Source organism: Elephas maximus, chromosome 25 (assembly GCF_024166365.1).
Source record: "Elephas maximus indicus isolate mEleMax1 chromosome 25, mEleMax1 primary haplotype, whole genome shotgun sequence".
NCBI classification, from domain to species: domain Eukaryota; kingdom Metazoa; phylum Chordata; class Mammalia; order Proboscidea; family Elephantidae; genus Elephas; species Elephas maximus.
Window position 1 is genome coordinate 61,359,980 of NC_064843.1, and position 14,096 is coordinate 61,374,075.

General features: G+C 43.4%; 1 protein-coding gene across 3 annotated transcripts in view; it reads left to right on the forward strand.

The window, feature by feature from the left end:
• The window catches only part of CFAP61 (cilia and flagella associated protein 61), a 419,682-nt gene that overhangs the window by 228,060 nt on the left and 177,526 nt on the right, over positions 1–14,096 (forward strand). For all 3 annotated transcript variants that reach the window (XM_049868785.1, XM_049868786.1, XM_049868787.1), the window contains one exon: positions 9,082–9,180. In XM_049868785.1, the coding sequence (XP_049724742.1) occupies positions 9,082–9,180 (99 nt within the window). The remainder of the gene's footprint in view (positions 1–9,081; positions 9,181–14,096) is intronic.

Here is a 14,096-nt window from a genome sequence, read left to right on the forward strand (position 1 = left end):
TGGCTTCTTGGCAAAGATACTCCCTTGGAGTTTGGTTAAAATGACCACCACCTCTACTTTAACCGTCAGGAGGGCTAAACAGATGGTGAAACATTTTGTGATATTTCTATTTTGCAAAACTGTGACTCTAGAGAAAGCTGGAGTTGTGGGAAAGTTGACAACTTTTCGCTTTCTACCCAAACCGAAGGATGGTCCAGACTCTTTCTGGATCAGGGGCCTTAATGTTCATATGGCCGCACCCAGGTCTGCTCTAAGGACTCCAACTGGCAATTGTTGCCACACGGGCTCCAAGTGGATGTTTCTTAGGCCTTTTCCTGGCATGTGGATGCTTGCAAACCTTAATTTGGACGTACGTGGGAACCTTTATTCTGCCACTAACCTCCAGTTTATCATGTAAGTCTTATAAGGCTCTGACTGTACCCCCCACACCAAGTCCAAGGGTTTTGCTACTCTTAAAAAAAAAAGAAAATTTGTTTTCTTGTCAAGAAGACGAGAATTTTACTCTTTACCTGTGTCTCTTAAATATTAAATGGGATCAGGATATTTCATACATGAAATTCTACCCTCCGTTCCTGGGCACCCAGAGAGTCTCTCTCTTTTCTGCCCCTTGCTTGAGCAGTGGCTCTCAGTGTTGTCCCACGGCTGCAGCACCGGCATCACTTCGGAACTTGTTCGAAATACAAATTCTCGGTCCCTGTGCCAGACCAACTGCATCAGAATCCCTGAGGGTGGGGTCCAACAACTTGTGTTTTAACAAACTCTCCAAGCATTCACTGGGTCCTCAATGCCACTAGGTCAATACCATGTTGGCCCTGCCATCCCCATGTTTCTCAGGTGCACCCTCTCTCCTGAAAAGACAAAGGACGTCTTACACCTTCACCTACGCACACACCCCACCCACCACATCCTTAGCTCTGAGTCCTCCGGTCACTCTCTTCCCTCCATGCAGGGGGTGTGGGTTCAGGCTGTAACACCCACCATGGAATTCACTTAGCCCCATACAAGCAAGTAGAAGTGTCTGCAAGGGCACTGAGAGAGTAAGGAGGTATATCACGGCATTTGATATTGGGTGGAAATATGGAGACAAAGCCAGGAAGAGCCTGGCCTGAACATGCGGGCATGGGAGGCCTTCCAGTGGAGGCGATGGGCACTGACAGCCGCGGGGTGAGGCGAAGCCTGAAGAGGGCAGTCCCTGTGCCAATGGGAGGCCTTCCAGTGGAGGCGATGGGCGCTGACGGCCGCGGGGTGAGGCGAAGCCTGAAGAGGGCAGTCCCTGTGCCAGCGGCTTCAGAGACTGCCTTGTCGCTCACTGCACTTCCCTGCCGATTGCGCCTCTCAGAGGGATAACCACCATGTTAATAGTGATAGAAAGATTCAAAAACGGCTTTGAATTTTCTCTTAAATACAATATTTTCATGGAAGAAAAGGTTATAAGTCACCTTCCTAGACACTAGGGCTAATATGGAATAACTCTTGAAATAATCAACAGATTGTGAAAGTTTCAGACTCAACAATTCTGCCCATGAGAGCCACTGGGGGTGTGGGTGGTAAAAATACAAGTTTCCCAGGCCACCTTCCTGGCGTTTTCAACTCAGTAGGTGGCAGATCCCAGGAACCTGTATTTTCAACAGGCTTCCCAGGTGATTCTGACATGCAGCTGAGCTTAAGAACTGTTTATGGAGACATTTCCTCAAAGTGGAGGTCTTATCTGTAAGGAAACCTATTTCCCTACAACTACTCATTGTGACTAATCTGGATTTATGGGCTTGTTTTTCAGACCACATTTTCTAATTCTCAACAAACCATACAGCGTCTAAATCACACCCTTACTTTAGGGCTTACCAGGCACAACTGTTATCATTGACAATGTAAGCTGAAGTCATTATTACCCTGTGTTCACATGCTCATAGCATTTACATGCTAAATTGGACCTGTGGAAAGCATTTCACAAAACTCCAAGCTTAAACTATCACCGTTGAGAATGAAGTCCCAATAAGAAATATCTGCCAAGCATGAGGAAACCTGCCCATATGGTGTTATGTTAATAAATCCTTCCAAATAGCCAGCCATTTGCCCCAAACACGAAGCCCTTCCTCATCTTCCCCCACTCAAGTGACCTCACTGCTTTTAACTCCCATAATGCTTTGTCATTCCAATGTTTTGGAACTGATTGATTTTTGCCTTGTATTTTGTTATCTCTGTGTGCAGGGCTTTCTGATTCATCTTTTGTAAGTGCCATCCTGGTATTTATATATGGTATATGCTCAGTGTCTATAAGCCTATCCTCTAAGTATAAATGCATCATGTTTTAATTTTTTATATAGACAAAAACATCGTTCATCATTTTCCCCTAAATTAAAAAGCAAACCTAAATTTCATTTTAGTCTGTTTTGCCAGAACTCCCAAATTTTAGTCTTATTCTTTCAATGACATTTCAGGCATTGCATTCATTTTCAATTTTTCAGTAAGGGATTGTTTTACTTATGTACAGAGATACATAGGCTTTTCATCTGAGATCCTGAATCCCCAAATCCTCCCCCCAGCCCTTTACCATGACCAGCACCCCACCCCCGCCAGGCCCCTGGGAATCCACAGAGCACCAAGGTTGCTCCAGGAAGATGTGTGTAACCTTCCCTGATGGGCAGAGCTCCCCTTGCCCCAGGACACAAGACTGGACTTGAGGCTGGCTTAAGAGACTTGCTCTTGTCCTCTTTCTCTAGCCCCCCCATCCTGGTTCCTCCCAGGGTTTCCAATGATAGGGAGCTCTGATCCACCCTCCAAGATGGAGGCCTGCAAGATGGCATCCAAGTCAGTTCAGGGAAAGGGCTTTTAACCTCTTCCTATTCCCGTGCACATAGAGCATTGGTGGTTCCATGAAAGAATTCTCTCCTTCCATGCAGGAAGCACAGGTTCGATTACCAGACAATGCACCTTACGTGCAGCCACCACCTCTCTGTGTCATTGGAGGCTCACGTATTGCTATGATGCTGAAGAGTTTCAGTGCAACTCCCAGACTAAGATGGACTAGGAAGAAAAGCCTGGCAATCGACTTCTGAACATCAGCCAGTGGAAACCATAGGATCACAAGGGTCCAATTCACAACCGATCATGGGGATGGCGCAGGACCGGGCAGCTGTTCCTTCCGGGGCTGACTCAGCGGCAGCTAAACAGCCCCATGCACACTGCACGCCTTTGCAGAGGTGCTCTAAATCCCGGGCCCCACTTCTCCTTTTCGGGTCTCTCTCTGGCCTGCCCTGGAGACTGGCATGTGCCATAACAACAGCTTTGTGGCCAGGGGTGCAGCTGCTGTGCTGTTTTTACTAAGGGAACAAAAGGATGTTATCAAAAAGTATCTTTTGTGATGTAAACAAAAAAACATGTTGCCGAAGAAAGTTAATTTTTTTTTCAGGGAAAAACTGGTAGATTCTGCTAATCTGTTCTATACTTAAAATAAACACCTTGCTTTTACTTCTATTTTTCTTCTAATTTTGAAAGTTCACGTGACTTGCAATGTTTAAACCTCATCTGTAGCATTTTATTATTACTTTTGTGACATTATGGGATAGCACTAAGGTTGAATTAAGTCTGAGTTATTCTTTAACCAGTAAAATATGCAGCTGGGTTAAATATCGATCTTGAGCCAGCATGTATGTCATTTGGCAAATATTTTTTGTCACTGTTTTGAACAACCCAGAAAGCAGAGGTCAGAGCAAAATTAAATGGAAACATTTAGATCCACGTGGGGTAATTATTTTCTCTCTACATTATCTATTTGTTCAAATAAAAGCATTAATGAAAGCAGTTAATTAAATCACTTGCTTTAGTTGCCTTTGCTATGCCAAAAAAAAAAAACAGCAAAAAAATAAAACATGATGAGCGATCACCTGGCAGGTTGACAGGTTTCTGCCGCCCAGAAGGGTAAACAGCATGAAAAGTTTTATGTTTCTTTTATCATGTTCACAATAAATTGGCAATGTGACCCTCTTTATTTGAAGGCTAGGATATTTAGACCTAATTTAGTAGCTGTCCTCCCGAAGCGTGGAATGAAACCCGATACCGTTTACTTATTTCCCTGGATACTCTAATCCGTCCCTGCTTTACGAGTATCTTTGAGCTGTTCCTCTCTTTGTAGCCACAGCAACGCGAAATCCCCTCTGGAATTATTTGCTGTGAAAATGCAGGTGCACTTGTTTAATATTTCATTGGCTTGAGCGCTTAACTTGAACTTTTTTTTTTTTTCTCCGACACAGTGACCTTTGATTTTGGAGCAGAAGGCTCACAATAATGCTAGATATTGTTCACACATATCTCAACCATGCCACTTGAATGTAGAGTCGTGCGTTTTCTGAGGTTCTGCCATTCCTGCCATCTCTTCTAATGAGTGCCCAAACTCAAGATGCACCCTGTGACACGCTGGTCTATTCCTAACAACATTTTTAATGTGGGTAGTCTGATTAAAGGTGGTGCAAACTATTAAGTGCTCAACTATTAGCCAAAAGGTTGGTGGTTTGAACCCACCCAGAGATGCCTCAGAAGAAGGACCTGGCAATCTGCTTCTGAAAGATTACAGCGTTGAAAATCCTACGGAGCAGTTCTACTCTGCGCACACGGGGTCGCTACGAGCTGGAACTGACAGCAACTAACAACAGCCTTATTAAAGCCTTAAACGTTTCATCTTCATATTTCATCTTCAGCAGAGCAAATACGTATTAACATTATTCATTATAAACTTCAGGATTTTACACCAGTACTCTTAGATAGTTATGTGTTTAAGAAATTAAATATTTTCATGTTTCTAAATCAGATTGTATCATAGGAAAAATGTCAGGTTGAAGGAGAAAAATGGATATGCTAGTGATATTTTCATAAAAAGACACGAGAGAGGCAGGGAACTTTGATGGAATAGCAAGAAGTTGTTGTTACAAAGAAGGTTAGGGAGGTAGGTTGTACCCCAATGACAAGGGCCTTGCATACCATGCCCAGGAACTTGGATTTGATATTTTTGTTAATAAAAATAATGGTTAACATTCATTGAAAACAGACTATGCCCAGGCAATATTCTAAGCATTTTACAGGTATTATTTCTCCTAAACCTCACAGCAACGCTATGAAGAGTAGGTACTATAATTCCTGTTTTACAGGTTAAGAAACTGAGCCACAGAGAGGTTATGTAACTTGCCCAAGGTCAAAAACCTAGCAAGTGGTAAAGGCGGGAGCCCAGCTGAGGCAATCTCACTTCCAAGCCCATGATCGTAACTGCTCCGCTGCTACCCAGATAGTAAGCAAAGGTGGAGATTTTAAGACCAGGAACTATTCAGTTTTTTTTTTTTTTTTAATTTAAAAGGAGGATTCTGGTAGCTACGAGAAAGATGGTTAGAAAAGAGAGATTCGTGCTAACGAAACTAACCTGAGCCTATTTCCATTCCCTAGGCAAGATGGCAGGCTGAGGCAACATGTCATGGGAGTGGTTGGAGGGAGGATTCAAGAGATGAGATCGAGGTGAATTTGATTGGACAGAGTGACTGTGGGAAGTAGGGAAGAGCGCAGAAGCTGAGGTTGGCTCCAGATCCCTTGCTTGAGAGGTAGTTAGCTGGCCATGCTTTTCACTGAGATGAAGGAGGAGTGGGACAGGGCTACAAAGAGGTTCATTTGGGACACATACTGAATTTGGCATACGCATGGTAAGTGCTTGATTACTAGCCAAAAGGTTAGCAGTTCAAACCCACCCAGAGGCACCTCGGACAACAGGCCTGACGATCTACTTCTGAAAGGTCATAGCCTTGAAAACTCTATGGAGCAATTCTACTCTGCACACATGGGTTTGCCATGAGTTGGAATCGACTTAATGTCAACTAACAACAATACGGGACATCCCAGTTAGGACTAACCAGCACTTGGAAATTAGACTTACAGCTCAGAAGAAAGCTACAGTGTAAATATATAAGATAAAGTCATGGTAGTAGATGACATCACCTTCAAGGTGGGTGTGAAGACTGGGGAACTTCCTGAGCGATGGATGGGTAATGGAGGAGGAGCTGGTAAAAGAGCAGCCATAAAAGAGAACCTTAAGACAGTGTTACCTCGGACAGCAGGTTGTATGACTATGGCTCCTGGGGGGCTGACCTGAAGTGGACCTGAAGTCACCTTGAGAATGGACATCATACGTGGAGAAGTAGAAAAGCAGGAGAACCATGGTCCCTGTGAACTCCATGGATCCACTGTGTCAGCACTAGACTGGTTTACTTCCAGATTTCTTAAGTACAGATGTAAGGGAAACGTGCTAGTGTAAGGATAGGGAGAGGGAGGAGAGGACTCTGGAGAGGGGATGGGAATAATGGGGAGATACCTTTCTTCTGAGTCAGGGGGATGTAGGGGGAATAAAGGGCACAGTGGTTTAGTGTTTGGCTGCTAACCAAAAGGTCGACAGTTCGAATCTACCAGCCACTCCTTATAAACCCTACGGGGCAGCTCTACTCTGTCCTGTGAGTCGCCACGAGTTGGAATAGACTTGATAGCAGTGGGTTTGGTTTTTGGTTTATGGATGCATCTGGAGGTGGCGAGAAGGGAAATGGGGTGTGTTTGCCTGATGGCCAGTCTCTATTTGCTCTATGAAAATGAGGAAAGGGGATAGCAGAGGAATAAGAAGGGCTAAAGTAGGGAACTTGAAGATTGGGGTAAAGGATGAGAACAGCCGCAGTGAAGAATGCAAAAGGAGTTTAGCTGGGGCCAAACAAAAGGAGTGGAAAGCGGGTCCCTTTATATATAAAAATCTAGAAAATGATCCACTCCTCCCCCCATTTATATATTAATCATTATAAAACCCCAACCCAGTGCCGTCGAAAAACTACTTTTAGGGAAGTTTTTATTTGCATGATAGCCTAATTCTGGATAATACAGTGTGGTAAATTGGTAATTTACAAGTCATTTGATTTGTGTTGATAGATAATAATTCACAGTACTCAGTACTAAACAGACTGTTTATGTAGTCAGAGAAATAGCTGGATTATTACTAAGGCTTTCTATTCACAGAGGTGTCAGAAGGACCCCTATTTAACTATATAGCATTAGCACAACATAAACCACGCTTCAATCACATAGGATCCAAAGCCAAGATAAATTCTAACTACATGTGAATATAAAAAAAAAAAAAAAAAATTTTTTTTTTTTTTACATGTGAATATAACCATGTATTATTATTACAAAACAACAAAACAAAACCCATTGCCATGGAGTCGAATCGGACCCCTAGCCACCCTATAGGACAGAGTAGGGCTGCTCCATAGGGTTTCCAAGGCTGTAAATCTTTACAGGAACAGACTGCCACATCTTGCAGAATGCCACATCTTTCTCCCATGGAACGGCTGGGGGGTTTGAACCACCGACCTTTCGATTAGTAGCCAAATGCTTAACCACAGTCACCGGGGCTCCTATTATTAGTAGTAAATGATGATAAATCAAAGGCCTGTCATCACTGTGTATCTGCAGACCAGCAGCCATAAGTAGCTGGGGTTAATTGTGACCTTTCTGTTATTTGAACATATTTAAAGTTTTTATTTTTATTACTAGGGGATAAGGTGTGCTGGTTTTCTTTTTATCAAATAAGTTTATTCTTAAATGACACACATCCTTAGAGACTTTAAAACAAAACCTTTCATAATATTTAGCTATTTTTAAATGTCAGGTACAGTTGAGTTTATTGCGTCGTCAGCCTGGGCCATCACCCAGAGTCTCCTGCTTTTAATGGTACTTAACAGATTGTCAGTAAATTGATAGCATTTCCATATTTGGAAGTTTTCCAACCTACTCCCGGGAAAGGAGGGCAGGTGTTTTCCTGAACGTGGCGAAGGCTTCCTCTTTCGCATTTGGTTGGGTTCAGGGGAGATTTGAACCGAGAAGAGAAGAGAGTTGCAGAAACAACTCCCTCCATCGACCTGAACCCTGTGAAAAGATCAGCGTTCCTCAGACTTACACACTTCGCTGACTCTAACCAGAGAGCATATGTGGGACAGGGATGTTTTAAATATGTAAGGGAAAACACGGGGTGAGTCTCAGGCCTGTAAATTCTTTAGAATCCTCCACTTAGACGGCCTGGTCTGAGTGCTGCTCACAGTTCCTTACGAGGCGGTTAAAGAGGCCGACCTGGGCTGGGAAGGCATGAATCATTTCTGGGTCCCACTGCTTATGAGCTTCATGACCTTGAACAAATGACCATTTCTGACCTTGACTTTCTTGTGTATGAAACGGGGATGATAAAAACATGGCCCCGCCCCCAGTGTAAATTTTCTTGAAGAGTGATCTCTACAATAATGCCTGAGAAAGTGCCTTGGCCCCTGAATGCCTGACACAAATTCCTTAAAGGGACTTCTCTAGGAATTTCTGCCAGGTGATGCTTCAATATCTTGATTTGAGTAACTATAGGTATCTGAAAGTAATAGCTAATGTTAACTGATGGGCGTTCCATGCCTTTGGGTTCCTCTGAACAAGTTGAGGTCTACAGGACAGTACAGGCAGTTAACAGGTGAGAGGATGCTGGAGACAGCTTCAAACTCTGTCTCAAGACTTTCTAGCTGTATGGTCTTGGGCAAGTCACATTGCCTCAGTTTCCCCATAATACAATAGGGGTAAGAATAATGTTGTGAGGACTGAATGAGATAACAGTACATGTAAAGTGCTTGATTGTAAGCCCTCAGCAAGTTTTAGTTGTGGTGGTTATGATCCCAAGCAGTTTCCTAGAAGTAGTTTGAAATTCAAAGTTTTCGTTATCTTATACTAAATATACCTCCCTCCTCCCAGTTTTGGGGGTTTCATTTTGTTTTACTTTGAGAAGCAAATAAAAAAAAATTGAACTGTATCCGCCATTAGAGTGTGTAGTCTCTGTAGTTAGCAGCTCCAGTGACATCTTCCTTCTCTCATTTAAGTGGCTGGTCCTATTTGAAGGTCCGTGCAAAAAGAGTTGCTAGGTTCAAAGAAAAATTCAACAGTTTGAGAAAACATGGAATAAGGTTAAATTGAATTACAATAAACTTCGGCTGGATATCGCATAACCGCTTTTTGTTTTTTTCCTTTTTTTTTTCTCCTTAGCCCACACTTGAAGTTTAACAATCTCACCCTGATTTCAACCCATGGACTTCCAGGAAAGAACCTTCTGGCCACCGAACAAAGAAGGTTTTTAGCAAGCAAGTATGAATCCTGTTTGCTTTTTCATTCTGAGGCCTAAAAGTCCTAATTTTTTGCAGTTGTTTTCAGGCTGCATCTTAGATTTGGTGTTGGAAAGGGGAAAAGCAGTGGGCTTTTCTGCTGGAGTGCAGATGTTACATAGAAGATTCAACCATAAACCCATTAAGAAGTAAATGGCTGAGACAGGTTGCATTGTGGGAAGGCACCTGCCCTGTTCCAGATGACTGGGACAGAGCCATGATTAGGCCACTGCCTGCACTTGTATTCTGAGTGGCCTGCAAGGCCATGGAACTTGGGGATTATAGTTGCATAAGACCGGGCAACTTCCCAGAGGTTCAAATGAGGGGCTAAAGGACAGGGGCCCCTCACTGGGATTTGTGTCTCACACCCGTCATGGCCACTTGTGATCAGGGACTGACCAGGCAGGGACCCGGCAGGCTTTATTGTTCTCATCCCAGTAGAATCAGTCTTTGACAACATCCATTCTAGAAAATATGATTTTATTATCACATAGCTTCTAATAGTTTTAATTTCCAGTAGCAAAACATGAGTATGAGAAATATTAGGCTCCTTACCTTTTGAAACAACAGCCCAATGTTTCCAATCAGGGGTGAGTAAACTGTTCCCTCTAAGGGTGTTCATTTCAGAACCCATGAAGAAGGTGTCCTTCTTCCTTTGTGAAAAGACTGGCTTTACTCTCAGATGGTGAGAGAAAACACAGCTTCCTTGTCAGCAGAATCAGCCTCATTTTGACCCAATACTTGTGTCAGACTATAACCTTTGGTTTATTTTGAAGGACGTCATTATGGGGCGCATCATTATGGACATGGCTTTTGAGCCAAGTGCATACAGATTCACAACCTGGGCAAAGGATTTAATTTCTCTTAGCTTTGGTTTCTTTGATTGTGAAATGTGGGTGATAAGCCGGCCTTACTGGGTTTTGTTGTTGTTGTTAAAATTAGTTCTGGCCCAGCCTAGAGGATCAGCATAGGTAGGTCCCCACCCTCACGGTCCCTCTTTCTAAATGGAAATGTTGACTTTACTGACAGAAGTTTCTATCGATCCCCATGGTAGGTGTGCTGTGGGAAAGGAGAGCTAGTCAAAGCCTTCCTGCTGGGGTTACACTGTGCAGATGGAGTGTGTGGCTGGGTGGAAGGCCACCTGGCATCTCCTAGTCTGTCCTCACCTCTCTACATTCTCAACACAGCAGCCAGAGCAGTGCTACAGAAATGTGAATGAGGTCATGGCAACTCATGGCCTACGATTGCAGTGTCCAGTATGGAAGTCACTCTCTACACGTGGCTATTTTAATTAATTAAAATTAAATGAAATTAAATATTCAATTCCTCAATCACACTAGCTGTAATGGATTGAATTATGCCCCCCCCCCCAAATGTGTGTATCAACTTGGTTAGGCCATGTGTGGTTGTCCTCTATTTTGTGATTTTCCCAAGTGTTATAAATCATGATCTCTGCCTGTGGTTAAAAGGATTAGGGTGGAATGGAACACCCTTGCTCAGGCCACATCCCTGATCCAATGTAAAGGGAGTTTCCCTGGGGTGTGGCCTGCACCACCTTTTATCTCTCAAGAGATAAAAGGAAAGGGAAGCAAGTGGAGAGTTGGGAACCCCATACCACCAAGAAAGCAGTGCCAGGAGCAGAGCACGCCCTTTGGACCTGAGGTTCCTGTGTGAGATGCTCCCAGACCAAGGGAAGACTGATGACAAAGACCTTCCTTCAGAGCTGACAGAGAGAGAAAGCCTTCCCCTGGAGCTGGTATCCTGAATTTGGACTTGTAGCCTACTGGACTGTGAGAGAATAAACTTCTCTTTGTTAAAGCCATCCACTTGTGGTATTTCTGTTACAACAGCACTAGATAACTAAGACACTAGCCATATTTCAAGTGCTCAACTCCCACATGAGGCTAGCGGCTACTATATTGAACAGCACAGGTACAGAACATTTCTGTCATCACAGGAAGTTCTAGACTTAAAATCTGACATTGTCCCTTCTCTAACCTCATCTTTTACTAGTTTTGCCTTTGTTCTTGCTACTCCGGCCACGCCAGCCTCCTCGATGTTCCTCAGAACATCAGGCAAGCCCCCACCTGGGAGTTTTTGCTTTTCTCTCTTCAAGTCTTTACTTAAATGTCACCTTTCTAATGAAGCCTGTCCTAGCCATCCATTACTTTGCATCCAACCCCATCAACACACTCCAGTGCCCCTTACCCTGCCCTGCTTTTTTCTTGATGCTGAGATTATCAATGTTACATAATTTGCCTTTTACAATTATGTTCATTCTTTACACTCCAAACCCTTCAATTATCTTGTAGACTCCTGAAGGGCAGAGATTCTTGCCTTTCTGTTCACTGCTGTACCCTCAGCACCTGGACAGTGCATGGCACTAGGTACTCAGGAAATAATGCTAAATAGACGAAAGTTACCTCCAAAAATACCTGCAAAAGTTCTCTCAAGTAAGCCATAGACATAGACTAAATAACATGGCCCAAAGCCCTCTGGGTGGGTAGAAGGATGTAATCATAGCTCTCAGAAAGGACAGATTGAACCTTCAGCAGGATGTTGCCTTTCAAATGGACCTCACATACCAATAAAGGAAATTATCTCTGGTCATAGAGTTCAAAAATAACAAGTGCAAATGACATCCATAAATTTAATAATTTAAATTCCTCATTCTAAATACTAATTTTGAGTTTTTCTCCAAGCAATGTTTTATGTTTTGTCTTCTTCCCCTGTCCAGCCTCTGGTGGAAGTGCTAATGACCTGCCTGGGATACAGCTGGAAGGAAGGCAGTGGGAGGGGAGGAGCGACAGGAAGCAGGAACAGTCGCTAATTAGACAATCAATCCTGAGTAATTGAAAGTTGATTGCGATGGTCCTTCTTTTAAGACTGCTGAAGAGTTTTGATTCCACGAAGTGCAGGTCTCCACTGTTACTTACATTTCTTCCTTTTGAATTTGCTTCTAGCTTTGCACCTGGAGCGTTGGACTGTCTTCTGACCAGTAGGCTTGGGGGCACTATCAAACTTGAACATGCTGGCCACTCTTCAGATATGTCCTCTTCTAGAAATTTCCCAATCCTGCATTTCTGCTTTTTTCTCCTCTTTATTATGCATCTCCAGGATTTTCTATGAAGGCAACTTTTGACATTACCTGAGAATCAGGGCCATGCTCACACAAATTTGCATTGATGCATCTCCTTTGGTTTCCTCTCTCTTTTCCAGAGAATCCTGGTGGAGGTATTCCTTCTGTCTCCAAGCTATAAGCTAGCCCCTCTGTGTTAGAATATTAATGCCCATTAACTTGGTTTAGGACGTAATTTTGGAAAACTATCACTTACGGTCTCCAATGTCTAGTTCCTAAGGAACTAAGGAAGTTCCTGGACTATTGCTAAGTAGGAAAAAGACAGAGTTCCTGGGTGGTGCAAATGGGTAATGCACTTGGCTAGTAACTGAAGGTTGGAGGTTTGAGTCCACCCAGTGGTGCCTTGGAAGAAATGCCTGGCAGTCTACTTGCCCAAAATCCCAAAAACCAAACCCAGTGCCGTCGAGTCGATTCTGACTCATAGTGACCCTATAGGACAGAGTAGAACTGCCCTGTAGAGCTTCCAAGGAGCACCTGGCGAATTCAAACTGCCAACCCTTTGGTTAGCAGCCATAGCACTTAACCACTACGCCACCAGGGTTTTGTGCCCAAAATCAGCCACTGAAACTCCTATGGAGCGCATTTCTACTCTGACACACATTTGGTCACCATGAGTCAGAATCAACTTGGTGGCAACTGGTTTCTTAGGGGGGAAATGGACAGTAAAAATGGATACACAGTGATATTTTAAACTGAGAGCTATCATTCAATGCAGTGACAGACTATCAAAGCAAGCACCCCACAGTTTTCAATGCCCCTTTTTGCTTTTGCGTAACCAAAACCGAAAAACCAAACTCGTTGCTGTCTAATCGATTCTGACTCATAGCAACCCTACAGGACAGAGTAGAACTGCCCCATAGGATTTCCAAGGAGTGGCTGGTAGATTCGAACTGCCAACCTTTTGGTTAGCAGCCAAACGCTTAAACGCTGCAACACCAGGGCCCAGGTTTTGAGTAAAGATCCCTAAAAATCAGTGTTTTCATGTGTCAGTTTCCATTGGACAGGGTTTCACATTCTGACTCTGTAATATGCGTTCTGACATTATCAACACCACTGTCATGAAAAATAGCATTGTCTTAGCCTTCCCAAATTTCCCCTGAGAGTTGTTATCTCTGAGTTAATCCTCATAAAACTAATCCCTGGCACTAACCGTGTTTAATTTTTCTCCATCTTGGACCATTCACAGTGCTATTCCTAATGTGAAAGGGACTGTGTAACAAATAAGGACCATCCTTTCACAAAAGTCTCTTAGGAACAGATGAAATCCATAAAGTTTCTGTTTTCCTATAAAGCCATCAAAATGGTGTTCAAAGAAAATTTCATCTCAGTATCTATTATTTCCCTGTGACAGGCCAACCCTCTGATTTTCTTTTCTTATTAAGGAAAAATTTTCTTGTTTTTAAGTGTTGTTTCATGGAGAGATACAAAGCCCAGAGCCCCATTCTCTTTCACAGGTCCTATAACGGGTCTAATGTGCATCCATTATGACAACTCTCTTTGTGTGGCAAGAGCAGACCCATGAGTGGATCAAAAAGAAAAATGTTCTCCCATTACCACTTGAGGACTCTGTTTGCCCCCAGCGAGAGGAAACAGGATTACATCTCATTATTACTGTTATTTAGAGTAATATCCTCCACACATGCACCCCTTTACCAGGCAGCACCTCATTCGCGCTCATGCTCATTCTTCACAACGACCCAGGCATGTTGGGCAGGCTGATTATCCCATTCTGAGAGGTGAGGAAGCTGCAGTGTTGACGG